We start from the raw sequence: 17,830 nt of genomic DNA, 5'->3' as shown, positions 1-17,830 counted from the left end.
CCCGGAAGAAGAGTGAGCCGCGGGGAAGAGGGCCGACCGAGCCGATCTCTGCCCTCCGAGAAGACTGCCGGGGTCCGGACCCGGGCCGGGGGATTTTCGCAAAAGTCTGTCTTGGCTTCTAGTATTAGGCTGGGTATACGTTTTGTGCGTGAGTGAGACGACTATATGAAGCGGACACTCCCAAAACGTCGTCGCGGGTCTAACCATTCACCACGAAGTTCCCCGGCCTCCTGAGTCTCCTCATGCTCGACATGATCCCGGTGGTCGGTGCCGTAGACAGAAACCAGTTGTCCTACGCCCCGAGGCCCGCGGAGGCCTAGGCCCTCCCAACACCCCGAACGTGACAACTCTCCTGGACTTTGTTGAGTCCAGAAGCCACCTAACCATGATCACCGAGATCTCAACGGATCTACAGGTATTTCTTGCTCGCCCGCCCCAGAAACCCTATCGTGCAAAACGCGACACGGACAACTGCTGCCTACCTTTTGGGTGGTGGGTGTGGGTGCCGGCCATGGTTGGGAGGAGGGGCTCGCGCATCTTCCCTCGAGGACGGCCACCTTGATGCCGCCACTGTACCAAGGCAACCATCCGTCCACAGCCCTCAACGGTACCTTACCTACCCTCCTACTTGGTCAACTCTATCGTCGTTCCTGTCACCAGTCCATCGATGACGGCGTGAGTGGCCTAGTTGGTTGAAGCTTTAACATAATACCCCTTATTCATACCTTACTGGGCCATGCTGGGGCGCGCTGTTCAAACCTCACTGGGGACAGGGCGGGGAATACGATTCCTTCTTTTTTGTCTCTTTTGCCTAACATCACCTAGGACTTTACCTTCTTTACACCGTCAGGCGCCGTCTTCGCTGAGCATATGGGCCAATACTTCACCAAGTTTGTGTCGAGGCTCAAAGAGAGGTGGTAGCTTGTGGACTTCGTGCAAAACCACTACGCGCCCAGCTCGCAGTTCACCGCAGGCGTCTTCAACGACTTAACGATCCGGATCCAGGTGGAGTGACATTTACCGGTCGGCACATAGGTCAATGACGGCAAACTGTAGGTGAAAGACATGGCGGTCGTCACGGAGGGCGACCGTGAGATTACCAGGGTATGTGCTGCAATTAGGGTGGACTGGAAGAGGCGGCAACGCTGACTGGTGTTGGCTGTGTAGGGCGTTGTTCGCATCAATCATGTGCTAGACCTTTAGGCGTAGTTTTTTGAGGTGGACTGGCCCAAGACGGGACAGAAGAAGTTCATCGCCGGTAGCTGCTCTAACACGTCTCTACCGTATTGCTGGGTTGCTAATATCGAATCGTCTAGGTGACATAGGGGACGGAAGCATGGATGGCGCCAAAATGTCGTCGAGACGAGACTGTGGCACATGAAATCGATGGAAGTACCTTCCTGTATGACAGAAACATGTCAAACCATGGCTGTACAGAGGCGGTTGAATACTAAAACCGTTGATGTGTCTCATACCTTGATTGTTCCGGTACCGGTAGGTCCCTGCCTCGGTAAAATGTCATCAGTCATGGTGGCCCCACACCTAGCATCCACATTTACAACATGAACCCAAATCCCGCACCATCTTCTCATCCAAGAACGCACACTTGGATACAATCAGCCCTGATGGTCTAGCGGTATGATTCTCCCTTAGGGTTGCGAATAGCATCACTACAATGGGAGAGGTCCCAGGTTCGATCCCTGGTTAGGGCCCATTTATTTTGCCACTCCTTGCTGCTGGGGAGGTGTTCTTTTTTCAAGCGTCGCGCAAAACGTGGTGGTTTTTCAATCCACAAGGCCGTTCGTTGGCTCGGAGTCCAGGACGGCGGTTAAAATGCCGCACCCTTTTGCACTACGGTTGCAGGGACGAAATGGGAGTAATAAGCGCCGTTTGCTGATTAAGCACAGTACGAGGTGTCGGAAAAGTGTGGTCGGGAGTTCGGGAGATGGAATCCTGTGGGATTGATTGTCCGGGCTCTGCGGTGTACGTAATCGCTTGCAGCACGACATCTTCTGGCCTGGCAGAGGCTAAATGGTATTGTTGCCCTTCGACCGAAAGCCGTCCCAGAGGTCGATTAAAAGGGTTGCGAACCGTCGTATTGGGTATTGGAATAGACAAGGGCCTGAATCAGACTCTCGACGACGCAGCCGGCTCTGGGATGACGGGGGGTTGTCGGTTTCCACCCTCCGAAGGAGAGCACGAAACAACACGATCGAACCGCAATGCTTTCCCTTCCTCGCGAGTCGTGAGGTGGTCCTGACAGGTCTGGGCGTCCCAAACCCAGCGGTAGCAAATCAGTCCGGGAACCCTCCATGCGCATACCAGGGCAACCGTGGCATATTCCAAGGCTGCGTAAAATAGAGCCTCGATGATTAAACAGGTGTGTGAAAACCCGAGGGGAAATGGCCTCGAGAACAGAGACCCAAATTATCAGACCTAAGAAGGGAGAGCTCCAGTTTGGTCTAGCGCTTTCATGATCCCTGGCGTCGTTCCCGAACTGCAGCACCACCGTCCACCAGTCAGACTCTAGACTGCAGGACTCCAGAGTGCACCGCCTCTGCTTCTTTCGTCGCCCATCTCCGAATCACTTTGTTAGACGGGTACTAAGGTAGTGGGGACAGTGGCTGCCAGCGACAAGGTCCGACAAGGGAGGAGCCAAGAGCTTGGAAATTGGGCGTCGGCGGCGGTAATGTCGTGCCACCGAATTCGATGGAAGGCGAGACCGCAGTCCGGATCATGCCATGATGGGGCTTGGAGCTCAGCGTCGAAGTCGACTTCTCCATCTGTATGGTGCTCCGGTGTTCGTGGTGTGTCTTCCGTACGAGACGGGAGTCCAACCCGGGCTTCTTCGATTTCGGGCACGTCGGCGGGTAAAGGCTGTGTGGTGACGACGCGCTTTAAGTAACCCGGCGTCGCTGACGTCCCACCGAGTTTGGTGACGTGTCTCGTGATGTCGCGGACGCCTTCTTGGCAATGGCTCCCGAGAGTATTATTCTCTTCACTTGCTCTTATCCCTTTCTTCCGACGATGATGTAAGTCGAGGAGGCTCGAGTGTCAGATGTGAATTATCTCGTTCTTCTAGCCGCTGAGGTAAGCCCCACCGTTGCAGACACACGCCACGCTTCCCACACGTGAGGTGGGAAAAGGCAGGGAAGATCTGTACGGGCTAGTACCTATTAGTAGGTCGTGTACAGGTACGGATGCTGCAGCGGTTGTCTTTCGTACCAATTCGAGGAATGCTCGGTGTGCAGTGACATGCGCACGGCGATGTTGTACGTCTGATCCGTCGTCTTTGGGCAACAGTGCAACACAATGGTGTAGCTTACAGGGGTCAAGCCAGCCAACGGCAGCCACAAGCCATTGGCCAAACGGGCAACCACCCCCAATCAGGCGACTCTTTGGCAGTTCGAGAGTTATGATTGGCCACGATCCCAGGACGCCGGCGTCTGCACGGGGCCTGGGGTGGAGTGTCCGCCTGCATGAGGTCGAGGTCGCCCCTCGGTCCTGAAACACACCTCGTCAGGGAATCGGATTCATCGTGACCTTCCTCAGCCCTTCTTGTCGTCCTCCAGTCCTCCCCTTCCGTGTGTGTTCTGCGGATCTCGCACCGTTCCTTTGGGTGATGGGTTGACCAAAGTAGGCTTCCATTCACAGTGTGTGAAGCCTGTCCGACAGTTCCCATGGTGTTTCTGGTGCGTTTCTCATCCTCGCGTCTGCTGTTCGAGAGCTGGTGGGTAAGACCAGGGAGGGAAGAGGGGCTACCTATACCCACTCTCTGTGCTATGTAGTGTCCAGAGCATCTACCTACTGACCCTACGTAACCAGCCTACCATGTATGTATGTACCAGGTCACCATCCCACTCGAAGCCCACCTCTCCCACCTGTCTTGGGGGTCCTGCCCCTGTCTCGATACAGCGCCCATCCCCTGGCTCGTTGAATCTGGCGATTCCCTCTGGGGTCTCCCTTGCCAACACAGGTCTCGTCCGAGACAGTACTGTGGGCCCCCCTTACCGGCCGCTCTCCCGTCCCCAGCGGCTCAGACCTCGCTCGCCTTGCAGGAACCAGCGCCAGCAGCAGGATCCTCCTCTCTTCTCTCTTCCCACTCCGTCTACCAAGTTGCGGTTCTCTTTGGAGGGAGATTTCTGGTCCATCTTCACCTTCTTCTGCACTGTCGTTCAACCCCACCTTATTCTCTTCTTCACGACGGCTTCGTCGACTTCTCTCATTTCCCCCTTTCGAAACTTGTGTGCGCTCGATCGTCCCCCGCTGGGTGGTGGAGGTTCCGTTTATATTTTCTTGCTGGTCGAAGACAGTCCTTACCCTCCGCCTCGACGCAGCGACGCCGACGAACGCACAGCCGAACCCGTACCGAACAACAACGAAAGACGCCGGTCGTCAACCCACTACCATCATCATCAATCTCTAAATTCAAAAATCTAAGCACTATTCAAAACAAAGAGGAGGAGTCTCGGAAAAGGAGGGACGTCTCGATCTAAGGAGCAAAAGGAAAGAGGAGCAGCCAAGTCTCTCCGAGCGACATCTTGGTTCTCGGGTCTCTAGGCTGCTCGGTTTTTTTTGGGTTGGAAAACACAAACAGCCATGGCCAACAAAATTCTCATGGCCTTTGTGGCCGCTGATATCATCTTCGTCGTCACCGGCGCCCTTCTCCTCGGCTACGCACTCATCAACCAGAACCTCGTCAAGGAGGCCCCGACGGAAGGAACTCAGGCCGTCATGCGTCTGCTGACAGCCCAGTTTCCCTTAACAGGTGCGTAAAAGACGGAGGGATGCGGGCATTCAATCTGCCGGCATCTCGCGAATGTGACGTTTGCTGTGGCCATTATTGACTGGAACGCAGCCGGTATTGCCAACGCCGTCTTCGTCTTCGTTACTTTCCTCATCACCATCCCGGGTATGATCACGCCCACCCGTGGCTGGCTCAAGATCTCAGGCTACATGACCACTTTCTGCGGCCTCTTCAGTCTGGTCCTTGGTGTCTACCTTTGGGTTCTTACTCTCACTACCAAGAACGACTTTGGCAAGACGTGGAGTGTTCAAGACCCCAGCGTCCAGGAACTCATGCAGACTGCTGTAAGTGACTTACGTGTGATGATCGTGGTCTAACCCTCACATGACAACTAACTCCACTGTCAGTTCAAATGCTGCGGTTACTTCAACAGCACTTCGCCCGCCTTCGTCACCGACGCTCAGTGTCCGAGTCCCGCCGCTGCCGCTCTGCAGCGCGGCTGCGCCACCCCGATCACGAGCTTTGCCAACGTTTTTGTCGACAACATCTTCACCGCTGTTTTCGGCATGGTCGGCATTGACGCCCTTCTTGTCGTCTGCACCGCCATGCTCCTCAAGGACCGTAAGGAGCGCGAACGTTACCGCCACATTGACGAGAAGGCCGGCTACCGCGGCTTCTGAAGTCTCGACCGTTTCGTTTCTCGGGGCATATGCCGTCGGCCGCGAGCCGGGGAAACCAAATTTTCTCGTCTCTCGTTCTAGGAGCATTTCCTTCTTCGGAAACGCCCCCTTTATTTTTTCTTGCTGTGTGCCAGTAAGGGAGCGAGCATAGCACGCACGCCTCCTTTTTTTTCTTGGGATGGGAATGAAATGAAAAATCGCCTCACCTCCGCCACGGCCATTGATTGGCCTTAATCTTTCTCCTTCGACAAAGTGGACAGGCAGAATCAATATCTTACCCCCCTTTCTCTCTGCAAACCCGCAGAGCCTTCATCTTCCCTCCTCAGCGGCCTGGTGTCACCAAGACCTGGTCACCAGTCGGATTAGGGGGCCTATAACGACCCTTGACGTACGGAAACGAAATTTCGGACAGGATATTCGAAGCGAAAGTCTTTTGTGTGACGGCCATACTCTCTCTCTTACCCGAGTCATCACGCTTCCTGAAGCGAACTTACCCCCTTTTCTTGTTTTGTGTGGACATCATATACAGATTTTAGTGTTGTTTATCCCTGTTCTGTCAAGAAGGGGGGGCTTGCCCTGGAAACAAATTTGTTTAACTTTACAACTCCCGTTCGATGGTCTTCTTGTTGTGCCTGACATGTGTGAGTGTGTGTATGTGGGGGCGTGTGCGAGTGAATACAGACTCGAAATAGTGAAATGTGTGAAAATAGGGGGGGAGCGGTGCCTCCCAAATGCCGACCTCATCTGCTATGTCGCGGAAGACATAGCAATGAGAAGAAGATGAGTGCATATATATACCAATCTCGGTAGCTGGCCTAGCGCGCGAACGCAACTTCATGCGCCGGATCTATTCGTGACGAATAATGATGGGAGAGACAACAGACGCAGCCAAGGCAGCGTGCAATATATCTGGTAACGGTTCCCGGTGACTGGGATAAACGAGATCGTCAGGCATGCTGCCAAAGAAGACCAGGAAACGGGACCTCCAAAGGCGGAGGGAAGGGTCGCCATCACAGCATCACAGCTTGGAATAGAATGGGCTTCTGCGTCGGGAGTAAAAACTGCCAAGGAGCCCCTCTCTCTCACACACTCCATACGCGAGGGAGGGTATTCCCTACCTCTCACACAGACCGGTCGGACTGTTAAGTCCTCACCTGTTGGCAGAGCTGGCAGACGGGGCGAGACTCAGCAGAACCCTGAGGTGTGTTGGTTTGATCGAGATTAACAACCTCCCCCCGCCAAGAAGGTCGGCTTGACGGGCTGGGCGGGGGTTTGCCTACGGTCTGCCGTAGGGTCGAGGGTAGGACTGGATTGACGTGCAACCCCGCACGTATATAAACGAGACGAGACGGACGAGCTGGACTAATCTACGTGGATCAATGACGGGCTTGCGGGGGGACGGGTGGGAAGACATGTTCAAGACCCATCTACAACGAATCTCCAGCGGCAGCAGTGCAGCATGTAAAGGGGAGGGCACATAGGTGGACGCCGGTGATCTAATAAAGGCAAGACGGTTTGCGTGGACAAGAGCTGGCACGGCAGTTCTAGATCGACGGGCCTGGACGCGGAAGAGATATGCATACTGGCCGGCGGCGGGTTCGGAAATCATGCGAGGTGGGGGGAGGGACCCCAATGCCCGCCGATCCCCCCCCCTCCTCCCGGTGTTCCCACATTGCCGTATGTACGGCTCGAAAGACCGCGGGTTTGAGTTGAGAGAACGGGGCCGGCGCTCATGCTCTCCCCGAGTTTTCAGTCAGCCTACAAAGACGAACAATACCGCCCCCTTTCCCCCTTTCTGACCTTGGTCCGTTAGGAACCGGCCACGTACCAAAAGCCGCGCGAGTCAGCCGTTCCTCCTCCCGCCCTGACTTTCAAACGGTGCTCCTCTCGTCTCGTTGGAGCACTAGTCAGTAGCAAGAAGGGAAAGCCCAAAGCAAACCAACGAGAGGGAAAGGGGCCCTCCCGACGTCCGTCGCTCTCCCGCATGTGCGTACAGAGTAAATATAGTGACACGCGCCCCATTTTTATCCGCGCCTGAGACAGCTCTTGGTAGGAAGTATAACCAAAGAGAAAAAGGAAAGAACAGAGAAGCCTGACTTGTCGAGAACCCTCGTTTGGCCAGAGTGAATATGATGACATACGCGTTTGAGGCGGACCGCCTCATCGTCCCCGTCATCCATTTGACGCCATGAACAGGCGTACACGTCAGGCCGCCTCCTCCCGCCATGACCTGCGAGGGTTGTCAGGCATCGCCCACGTCCTCGCCGCTCACGCTGATTATCACGATGCTTTGATAAGGATGGTGGGGGGAAGGGCCGCAACGGTGTCGTCGCCCAGAAACGAACCGGAAAACATGTGTCGATGTGGGTTTTCAGAGTTTTCTTTTCTCTGCCTCTCTTCCCTCTCGCAGCTGGACTATAGCGTTTTCAGTATTCCAGAAAAGCCGACGTTGCGCCCAACAGGGAGTCACGCCGAACCGCGCCGGCTTTTGATCTGTCTTGTTCTTGCCCGTCACCCCGTCATGCCCTGTAGACATGGCTAGTGAGTACGGAACCCGGGCGACAGTACTGTACTGCAAGCCGCGCCATTAAGGACTTGTCGTGATAATCGAAACCAATGTACTTTGTGATCATAATAGTTAATGATACAAATACTCTCGTGATATGTACATGAAACGCTGGTAGGTCGGCCCAGAATGTGTTTGATATATTATGACACGTGTGGATAACCCGCTTTCTCCCGCACACATAGAAGATGGCCTCTGAATGATGTAAAGAAAATGTTTTATAAGGGAATAAAGACATGACAAGTGTTCCGATACTCATACAAGCGAATCGTCATCCGGACGGCCGCCGCGCCCTCTATCCTGGGACCTGTCGCCGCTGCCGTTCTCCCTCCCCCTTCCGGCGTCAACTCCAGCGTCCCCTTCCCCTTGCTCCGGCGGCGGTGGAGGGTCGTCTCGAAACACGGGCCATATGCTGCCGCTCCCGCTGCTCCCCGGCGGATTGCTCGCACCGTCGTCCACCGCCGCACCGCCGGAGCCCTTGTCGGACCGCCACCACTTGAGCTTCCAGATGCCGCCCAGCGCATCCTGCAGCGTGGGCGTGTTGCTCTGACTCTTGCGTCGGCGGCGGGCCGTGAAACCTGGAAATCCCGTGGATTTACGTCGCCTGCGCCCCAAGGGCCGGCGTAATGAGCTCGATTCGTTACTGGGCCCGGCTTCTGAGGCGGAGGCGGGCGGGGGAAGTTGGTTGCTGCTGCCGTTGCTCACACCGCGGCGGTGCGGGAGGAGGGATGTTGATTCGCCGACGTCGGGCATCGTGCTGGAGCGCCTGCGCGACACGGGCGGGCTAGGCGTGTCGCGGTCCTCGAGCTCGCCCCAGATCTCGGCGCGTTCCTGCCATCTCCTGCCGGTCTTCTTGCGTTTGGACGTGGGAGTCAACGGTGTTGTCTCGCCGCTCGCCACGTGGAATGTCGAGTAGGTCGTTGCAGGCAACGGGTCGTCCTCTTCGTGGAGGCTGTAGAGGTCGTCGCCGCCGCCCAAGAGAGACTCCTCCTCATCTTCTGTGTCCTCCACTAGGCCGAGGCCGGGTGCCAGGGAAGATTGGCCGACGCCCGGTGTATGCTGCTCGTCGCTAAGGCGCCAGGATAAAGCCAACACGCCAGCCAGTAGGATCGCGGTCCCCAGCGCAATAAGGCACGCGCGGAGGGGGTTGATCATGTCCGTTTGCTTGAAGTATATCAAGCCGTCCAGGATCGCAATGATGTTGTAGACACAGAACACCAGGGGGTACAGCACTGAGGTCGAAACGAGCTTTAGACCACGATGTAGATAGTAGAGCTGACTCAGAGCCAGAATGACCAGCGCCAGCACGAGAACCCAAGCCTGCCAGTGGACAAACTGATTATTGCCGTCCGCGATCGTCTTAATGATCAGCTCGACGGCCGACTTGGCAACCAGCAGTGAATGCGCCGACAAGATGCCGCTTATGCACCCGTAGGCAAGACCACGGGCGAAGCGGAACTTGGAGTTAAGCGACATGCTCGTAAAGTGGTCGAGGCAGTCGACGCTGATGGCGATGGACAGGACCAGGAAAGCCTGCATGACCATCCACACGATGAACGGCTTGCGGCCGAGCAGCTCCAGCAGCTCCTGCAAATTATGAGCAGGCGCGGGAATGGCGCCGAAGATGGCGATCAGCACGGCGCCGGCGCAAACCAGCAAGGTGCCCCAGAGCGACCACCTCGTGAAGGGTTCGTTGAGGATGAGGGTGGCGCATATCGAATTGAAGACAAGGCCCGAGGCCTGCAGGGTCGAGAGCACAGGGAGAGGGAGGGTCGAGATCTGGACGGAGCTACCGAGCAGGTTGGCGGCGATGAACATGCCCATCCCCAGCTGCCATCTGCCCCTTCGGTACGGAGGCCGGCGTATCTCGTGCGGGCCCTTTTCGTCTTCGAGGATGTGGGACTTCCGCTGGAGGGTGAGACCCAGACTCTGGACGCTCGTGGACAAGAGTCCGACGATGATTCCGATCTGCACCAGAGGACGATGTTAGCGACATGGATGTTCTGAGTTTCAAGGGGATAGATCATGTCCAGCGCGAAAGGGAGGCATGGGGGCGAGCATACGGCGATTGTACCCCCGGGGGAGATGCCGCCAAGGGACCCCATTGCGCGCGCAGAATCCAGCTAGCTGTCGGTCATCTGGCTGCGGTCGTCGAGGTTGAAGTAGCGGCGGTCGGGATCATGGAATATCGTCGGTCGTCCCTTGTTTCTCGTTCCCTCCTCTCGGTCTGTCTTAGCGTTCGGTCGTGGAGGGAGGAGGGCGGTTTGGAGGGCGGTGTTTGTTTCCCTTTGCGAAATAACCAGATGGAATCGACTTTGGCGGGTGATCGGACGCCTCGGTAGGACGGAGGAGGACGACGGAGGGATGGTGCGAAAATGGCTTCAACGTTCGGGTTGGATGGGGGGGAAATGATGTAGTTAGGAACGTTTGGCCGAATTGTGGTTGCCCACGTTTTGGGCGAAAAGGTGTGCTGCTGCGCTTCCCTCCAATAGCCGCCAAGAGAGAGCTTGCGGATGGGTTTCAATGACCGGTTGCGCGCGTTTACTCCGTTCTGTTAACGACCAAGGAGAAACAGAGTCGCTTTTCTTCCCTCACGGTGGATATTGCATGCGTAAAATCAGTTTGAACGGGTGTGATCAAAGCACGGGGTTTCCACCAGCATGGCCGGAGTCGGCGAAGCACGCTCTCACTGTTAGATCGTGGCCTCAGCTCGAAACACCATACAGACGTACGTTCGCCATGCACGACGCAATGGTCGCCCTGTTCCAATCGGTGTACAGAGCCGGCGGGTCGGGGTTCGGGTCTGGCCTGGCGGGCAACCAGGAAGTACCCCAATAGCCAAGGGGAGAGTGAAGGATAACACTGCCGCCTGCCCCCAGTAATCCATGGTGGTGCACGCAGCAACCAAGCACCACCACCACACTGCAGCCAGGGGAGGCACTCCACTCTTCAGGTCCCCCCAGCCTGCATTGCATTATTCAGTGTCTGTACTCTGTACGGAGTGCCTAGTTTGCGGCTGCTTCTCGGACCCCGACGTCACCTGACAGCCGGATACCGGATTATCTTATCACTGCTTTAGATCCTATGCGTGATGTCACCGTCCACGGAGGGAAACGTGGCTGGAGAGATGATGAACAGCCACAAGTCGAGGACGCACGGACCCTATGTGGCTGGTATATTTCGCGATGACCCATGTGGGTCTATGCTCCACCCAAGCTGATGTGGCTGACGTCCAACCTGCTGTAGTGCGCAGGTCGCTGAAGCTGGGCCGAACGCCCAGTGATGCTCGCTGCTGCTGCGGCTTAGAGTATGTACCAAGGCCTCGTCAAACAACAGCTTCATTCAACCTCCAAACCCGAACCCCCCCTCCTATCGCGACCTACCTCAACTCCCCGACCGGGCACCAACACGATTTCCCACCACCCTCTTCACGCGGTCCATCATTGCCCGTCGACCTCCCCGTCCCCCCGATAAACCTAATTGGACCCGAAAACAAAGTCGCTCACGCCCCAAACCGCCCATCATGTCGCACCAACCGTTGACCGACGACCAAGTAAGCTCTTCCTCTCCCCGCATTCCGCCCGCCCGTCTCCCGTCTGTCGTCGACGACGACCCATCTCGCCTACCAGACAGGGGCGATCCGCAGAGGAAACCCATCCAGGCTGACGTGATGGCGGTGACACGAAATAGGTCGGTCAGGAGCTCCGCAAGATGACGGCCTTCATCAAGCAGGAGGCGATGGAGAAGGCCCGCGAGATCGAGATTAAGGCCAATGAGGAGTTCGCAATCGAAAAGTCTAAGCTCGTCCGCCAGGAGACGGATGCCATCGACGGGCAGTACGAGAAGAAGTTCAAGCAGGCCCAGATGTCCCAGCAGATCACCCGCTCCACCGTCTCCAACAAGACGCGCCTCAAGGTCCTCGGCGCCCGCCAGGAGCTCCTTGACAACATTTTCGAGGACGCCCGCAAGAAGCTGCCCTCCGCCACCAAGGACAAGGCCAAGTACCAGGCCACTCTCAAGAACCTGGTCCTAGAGGGTCTCTACGCCCTCGCCGAGCCCGAGGTCGTCGTCCGCGCGCGGAAAGCCGACTTCGATGCCGTCAAGAAGGCCATCGACGACGCCGTCAAGGACTACAAGAAGGAGGTTGGCAAGGACACGGCCGCCAAGGTCGACGAGTCCAACCCCTTGCCCGCGGAGAGGTACGTTTCCTCCCCTCTCCGAACCCTCCTTCCTCCATGCGCTTGTCAAAGGGGCCAAAAGAAACGAAGCTAACGACATAGCAAACAGTGCTGGAGGTGTATTCATCATTGGCGGAAAGGGAAAGATTGAAATCAACAACACATTCGAGGAACGCCTAAACCTGCTCCAGGAAACCGCTCTGCCGGCCGTTCGCGAGACCCTGTTTGGAAAGAACCCCAACCGCAGATTCACCGATTAAACCGCATATTCACTCCCTCCCCGAAGACGCGCGCCCTGCAAAAACCTATATAGCCCCCCTCCTCCTTCCCCCCCCCCCCCCCACCCCCGGGGCTGGACAAATGCAACGCTACACGAAGGAAACTCCCGGCGCCATCCTGTTTTTGAAATCCCCTTCCTGTGGTGTATCTTAGATGTGCTGTATGAATGTGGCCATCCCTTAGCGTATTAGGTAGTCATCGTTATACTACGAGTCTATCATCCCTAGCCGAGCGCCGTGATGCATGTGTCGTCCTCGCTTGGCAAAGACTCGGCCCCGACAACCGTCGTCTCAGCTGGCTTGTTTTTCCTTGAGTGGACGAACTGGTGCATGAACTCTTGCTGCCGCCTCTTTTTCGCCGACGATGGTCCTTGGTCTCCAAAGATGCTCTGTGTAGGCGGGCGTCTGGTCCGGACCGAGTAATTCAGACGCTCCCCAACCCATTCGAGAACGCTCTTGGCCTCTGTCCGCGCTAGGTTTGCGGCTCCAGTATCGTTGATGCCACGCCAGATGGCCTTGAGACGCCTCGCAAGATCGTCAATCTCTGCGTTGAACTTCGCCTCGTGCTCTCGGCCGCCTTTGCTATGCACAAAGGAGCCGTCGTCCACGGCCATGTCGAGAAGCTGCACCAGAGCCTTGAGGTCGGTGTAGTCGGTCCTGTTATTGACCTGAAAGTCACTATCCTTGACCCGAGCAATGACGAGGTGTAAAGAGATGGCATCGTCGGGGTGTTCGCTAGCCAGAGCTGCGTCCCGAAGGAAAAACGCAACCGCCAGACGTCTCCGCAGCTCATGGAGCTTTGGCGAGGTGACCGGGAGACAGACAAGCGGCAACATCCGCAAGGAGGTCTTGTCAAATCCATGGTAAAGGGACGAGCAGATCTCGACGCACTGCAGCACAACAAGGTCAGCGACGGTTTGCAAACCGTGTCCCTGTGCTCAACTCACAAAATCATCCCAAAAGCCGTCTTCGACCGAGTTCACCAAGCCTTCCATGGCATGTCGATGACATGTGAGGATATCCGCATTCTCATGGATTGCCCTGTCAGCCGCCATACGCAAGAGCATCTTCACGGCGAGAACCACTGATTCGTGGCTGAGCTGTGCTGCCACCCAGTAGAGCCATACAAGGAACGACTGGAGATGTTTCCAGTCGCGATTGGCATAAACATCCCGAATCTCTCGCACCGGCTTGAGTACCTCGTCAACAATATGATCTGCGGCACCCAACTTGCGCAATACCTCTTCGATCCGCTGGGGTGTGACGAGACGCTTGACCTGCTTCCTGTTGGCCGCAGCAAACCGAAGGTATTCCTCCTGGATAACGCCGACTTCTTCGACGTTGACCATGTCCAAAACCCAGAGGTACAACTCGTCTGGAGGTGCAATGGTAGTTGCCAGACTAGCAGGCATCCCGGACATGATGTGTTGGTCTCGCGTTTCCGCATTTTCGAGGAACGACCAAGGTCCCTTTGCGTACTTCTTCGGAAAAGTAGCACGCTTGCCTGGGAAATTGACATCTTTTTTGAAGAAATACCAGTTATTTCTGGATGCACCGGCATCTGTCCGTTCCATTGCCTTCATCGCTTTGTCCGCATCCTCATCGTTCTTGACGCCAGCAATTTCGATCAACTTCTGGCGCGCCTTGCTAGGGCTGGCATCGAAATCTTCCACCACTTCGGAAGCAGCTGGCCGCTTGGGACTGTCAAAAAGCACATCATGTCGCCTTGAGTGTGCGTCCAGCGTCTTGAAATCGAACTTGTGCTTCGGCTGAATGGTAAGAGGTGATTTGTGCACCATCCTAGCCCGTCTCTTGGCTTTTGGCGTCCCATCTAGCCTCGGTTTGGTCGGTCCCAGCATGTCAAGGTCAGGAAATGAATCGTCGGAGAACGAATCATCATCGTCATCATCGTCAGAGCCTTTAATGACTGCATCCCTGGCAAGAGTAGGCCGCTTTCTCGCCGTCGAAGGAGATGGTGGAATACTCGGGGAGCTGGGTAGGCTTGGAAGAGACGGCAGTCTGTTGGGGTTCTCGTTGGTCTTTGTCTCCCCCGAGCTGTCGCGCTTCAGCGTGCCCGATGGCTGGCTCTTCCGCAATGAGAGCAGGCCGGGCGGAATGCCAGCCAACGGGGACCCGGGGGGGCTCTCGCTAGCCGTCTTTCTAGCCGGGGTTTGGCCAAAGAGCCGCCGTCTAGGTGTGGTGACTTCCTCAGGCTCGGGGGACTGCTTGATCGATAAAGGTAGCGAAGAGAACCGTACCTTTTGCGACGAGCCGGTGTTCTGCCCCACGGAATGCCGATCAGGAGTGGCGTCTTTTCCAGAAGTCCGCGATCGAGATCGTGTTCTCCTGCGGCCTGGCGTCTGATAGATAAGGCGCCGTAATGATGGCGGGAGGACTGGGGTATTTTGGAGATCGGACAGTGACGAGGCCGATGTGTTCAAGTTCGATGATGCAAGAGCAGGCCGTGGTGAGGTCGTCGGAGACACAGCCCGACCCGAGCGGCGTTTGGTACCCGGGCTCGTCATTTCTGCTTGCCCTTTCTTCGAGCGGGTGGTCCTGGTCGTCGATTGTCTAGGCGGCTTCGCACTTCGAGTCTGATAGCGAGCAAAGGTTGGCAACTCCGGGACGGCCGCAGGCGATAGTGATGGCGAGGCTTCTGAAACAGACTCTTGGGAAGCCAGAGACGATGACACAGTAGGTTCGGGTTTCTTTGCCGTGCGAGCAGCTCCGAAGAATAACCTGATATCACGACTGCCGTTTGCGCCCGTAGGCTGGGCAGTGTTGCCCGATCTGCGAGCCATGGCGAACGAAGGGTAAGTGCAGCTTCAGCCTCGTGTGGTGTATATTCTTAGATTCGCCCGAGTTGCGGTGCCGACTATTTCGCAGGTTACTTAGAAGCCAACGGAGTGCATAGGTCGTGGTGATGTGAGTTCAGTTACATACAACAAGGATAGGTACAGTCAGGATCACTAGTTATGGAATGGACGTCAAGGTCCGACGCGTGCGTGGGGGATGCCGTTTTCGCGTCGGGCGTTGAATTGACGGGAGATTTAAGTGGAGACCACTTTAACCATTATCCTTATCTTACCATTGCTTATGTCAGCAATGCTGTTGCGTTGATTGAGACTAAGTCTGGGGCTCTCAAGAACAACGGCTGACTGAGTAAATATTAGAAGGTAGTTAGTTCCATTCAAACTCGGTGATTGCGAAGCATTCTGGAGGCGCCTATCACGAGTGATCAGGCAGTCCAGCAACGGTAGAGAATCCGATTTCGGGCAAGAGTAATATTGTTGCGACATTGCTGACTGAGCGGCAATCGCTGTGACACGCCCAGCAGGCATCCATAAGCTCACGGGTAAAAGGCGCACATTGCTTGATTCGGTCCACACCGTACGACATGAAAGTGTTGTATGCAAGGCCTGACGAAGACTCGTTTCGGGCCAGTGACGGAGGAACCAAAGCTCGGCTTCCGCGGCGGCGGCGGTGGCGGACTTTTTCCTTTCCCCTCCTTGAACTTGCATGCGGAAGCCCCGGGTGACGGATAAGGAGGGTACCTCGGAGACGCCACGAGGCCGGATTGATCGCCACGGGGGGAAGAGGAAGGACGATGGCAGAGGGCTGTTGAAGCGTGCTCACATCCCGGCACACGCTCAAGAAAGGCGGTCGATAGAAAACCCCGAAGATTCCCAGCGCAAACCGTTGGAGACGGCAATTCTCTAGTTTTTCGGTTTCAGGGGCCGGGCAAGAGTCAGGAATAGGGGGCCATCGTGGTCATGGCGGTTGCGCTGCATGACTGTGTGGTTTGGGAGTATGGATTGACTGGGAGCTGTCCATGTTCTCGCCCCTTTGAATCTCCGCTCTTTCCTAGTATATCACAAGAGATGGGAAAGGTTCTGGCCTGCATGGAGTCCTTAACCACCACTGTACAGGGCGCTCGGAGCACTAGCACTCTTCACGTCCCGCCAATGTCTGTCATCGGGCCAAAATCTGCCAAAGGGTTAGGGAACCCATCTGTCACCACGGCTGCCCGGAGCAGAGGTGCATCGCAGAACCCGTTCCAGGATCTTGGGCCGTGAACCAGTCTAGGTTAAATCAACCGGCGTCCCGCGTGAACCGCCTGGTATCCAATCCCCTATCGCGTCTGGGATGCATCAGGGAGGGTGGGTGGGAGAATCACGGCTCGCGGCCACATCCCATCTTGTCTCTGCCCCCCCGTCTGTTGTCTTCCGTCCGTTTCCCTGCTGAATAGGAGGGTTGGTCGGCGTTGGATCGGACGAGACCAGCCAAATCAACGCGGGCAGCTGGAGTATTGGCTGGAGCGTTGGCTGGAATTGATGCCGCTTGAATTTAGTTGAATAGAATCATCGCGGCGAACATTATGCGACCGGCACGACTGGAAGACAGGAGAATTCCGGAGCAGCAGTAACCGACACTCTTTAGCTTGCCCTTTGTTACTGGATGGTTCGCATAGACAGCAATTGGCGACTATGTCTGGCTTGGTGCGGAGACCGCACTCTAGACCGGCGTCCGCTGGTGAGAGCGGCGCGCGAGTCTCACTCGTCCCACTTATCTTGTCCTCGGCGTCAAGATGCGCCGTAAGAGCAGTTTTGCAGATGACTGGTTGGGCGCCCTGCACGTCCTGCCGTTCCTCGTCCTACCTCCGAAAGGACATCTCGAAGCCCCGAATGCCCGACTGCACCACAAGAGGCGTGGTGCATAGGCTTGAGGACCCTCGTGTGGGACCTTCCTTGCGGGCTCACTTGAACTACTGGCCACCAGACTGGCCGGACTGGCCAGTGATGGTCAGAGGGGAGACGGAACTAAAAAGACTGCTCGCAAGGATGCCGGCCGCAGCGGTGGCATGGCCATTGGTTTCTGAGGGAAATGCCACAGGGGGCTCCCTGATACATTAGCAGGACCTACCCGAGGTTGACGACGTCGGTGTTCACTGGCCGCTGCGAGTAGTCCTTTCTAGCATTAATATCTTCCATCCGTCGCAAAGAGAAGAACACGGACAGATCTGTGAGCGGAGGCAATCCCAGAAGAGGTTGCCAAGAACATGCGGAAATAATGTTAACCCTGCCGACAGGCGTCTGAGGGGCGTTGAGTGTGCATTCGTAGTGGCTGTAGATTTGTTTCATGGTGCCATCCCTGGGTTGCTAGGACGGGTTTGATGGAGGGGCGAGATCCGGAGGGTATCGTCTCTCCAGGGGAGGGGGTCTCTGTTTTCATAGTCCTTTCAGCCTCAGGTATGTTGCTTAAGGCTGGGTTTGTGTGTGGGCGTGAGTGTGACTGCGTGTGAGTTTGTGTGTAAGTTTCTGGTTTGCTATGCCATTGATTTCGATCTGCCGCAGCCTCGCATCGATTCGATCGCCATCTCT

The 17,830-nt window shown here is 56.2% G+C and overlaps 5 protein-coding genes across 5 annotated transcripts; 2 read left to right on the top strand and 3 right to left on the bottom strand.

The window, feature by feature from the left end:
• Nucleotides 1–2,592: 2,592 nt before the first annotated feature.
• CH63R_07545 (uncharacterized protein) lies at nt 2,593–4,151 on the bottom strand (the record flags this gene model as incomplete). The annotated part of the gene is made up of 5 exons (XM_018302520.1): nt 2,593–2,977; nt 3,027–3,166; nt 3,226–3,457; nt 3,516–3,713; nt 4,012–4,151. 5 exons carry the CDS (start codon nt 4,149–4,151, stop codon nt 2,593–2,595), a joined length of 1,095 nt encoding a protein of 364 aa, XP_018157298.1.
• Nucleotides 4,152–4,599: 448 nt separating this feature from the next.
• CH63R_07544 (Tetraspanin) lies at nt 4,600–5,427 on the top strand (the record flags this gene model as incomplete). Its single annotated transcript, XM_018302519.1, has 3 exons — nt 4,600–4,768; nt 4,859–5,091; nt 5,155–5,427. The coding sequence occupies 3 exons, from the start codon at nt 4,600–4,602 to the stop codon at nt 5,425–5,427; spliced, it is 675 nt and encodes a 224-aa protein (XP_018157297.1).
• A 2,821-nt stretch (nt 5,428–8,248) lies between these two features.
• CH63R_07543 (Duf803 domain-containing protein) lies at nt 8,249–10,098 on the bottom strand (the record flags this gene model as incomplete). Its single annotated transcript, XM_018302518.1, has 2 exons — nt 8,249–9,961; nt 10,057–10,098. 2 exons carry the CDS (start codon nt 10,096–10,098, stop codon nt 8,249–8,251), a joined length of 1,755 nt encoding a protein of 584 aa, XP_018157296.1.
• Nucleotides 10,099–11,516: 1,418 nt separating this feature from the next.
• Nucleotides 11,517–12,431, top strand: CH63R_07542 (V-type proton ATPase subunit E; the record flags this gene model as incomplete). The annotated part of the gene is made up of 3 exons (XM_018302517.1): nt 11,517–11,546; nt 11,684–12,192; nt 12,281–12,431. The coding sequence occupies 3 exons, from the start codon at nt 11,517–11,519 to the stop codon at nt 12,429–12,431; spliced, it is 690 nt and encodes a 229-aa protein (XP_018157295.1).
• Nucleotides 12,432–12,673: 242 nt separating this feature from the next.
• On the bottom strand, nt 12,674–14,974 carry CH63R_07541 (uncharacterized protein; the record flags this gene model as incomplete). The annotated part of the gene is made up of 2 exons (XM_018302516.1): nt 12,674–13,339; nt 13,397–14,974. The coding sequence occupies 2 exons, from the start codon at nt 14,972–14,974 to the stop codon at nt 12,674–12,676; spliced, it is 2,244 nt and encodes a 747-aa protein (XP_018157294.1).
• Nucleotides 14,975–17,830: the final 2,856 nt, after the last annotated feature.

Source organism: Colletotrichum higginsianum, chromosome 5 (assembly GCF_001672515.1).
Source record: "Colletotrichum higginsianum IMI 349063 chromosome 5, whole genome shotgun sequence".
Taxonomy (NCBI): domain Eukaryota; kingdom Fungi; phylum Ascomycota; class Sordariomycetes; order Glomerellales; family Glomerellaceae; genus Colletotrichum; species Colletotrichum higginsianum.
This window is presented reverse-complemented; position numbering and strand designations above follow the sequence as displayed.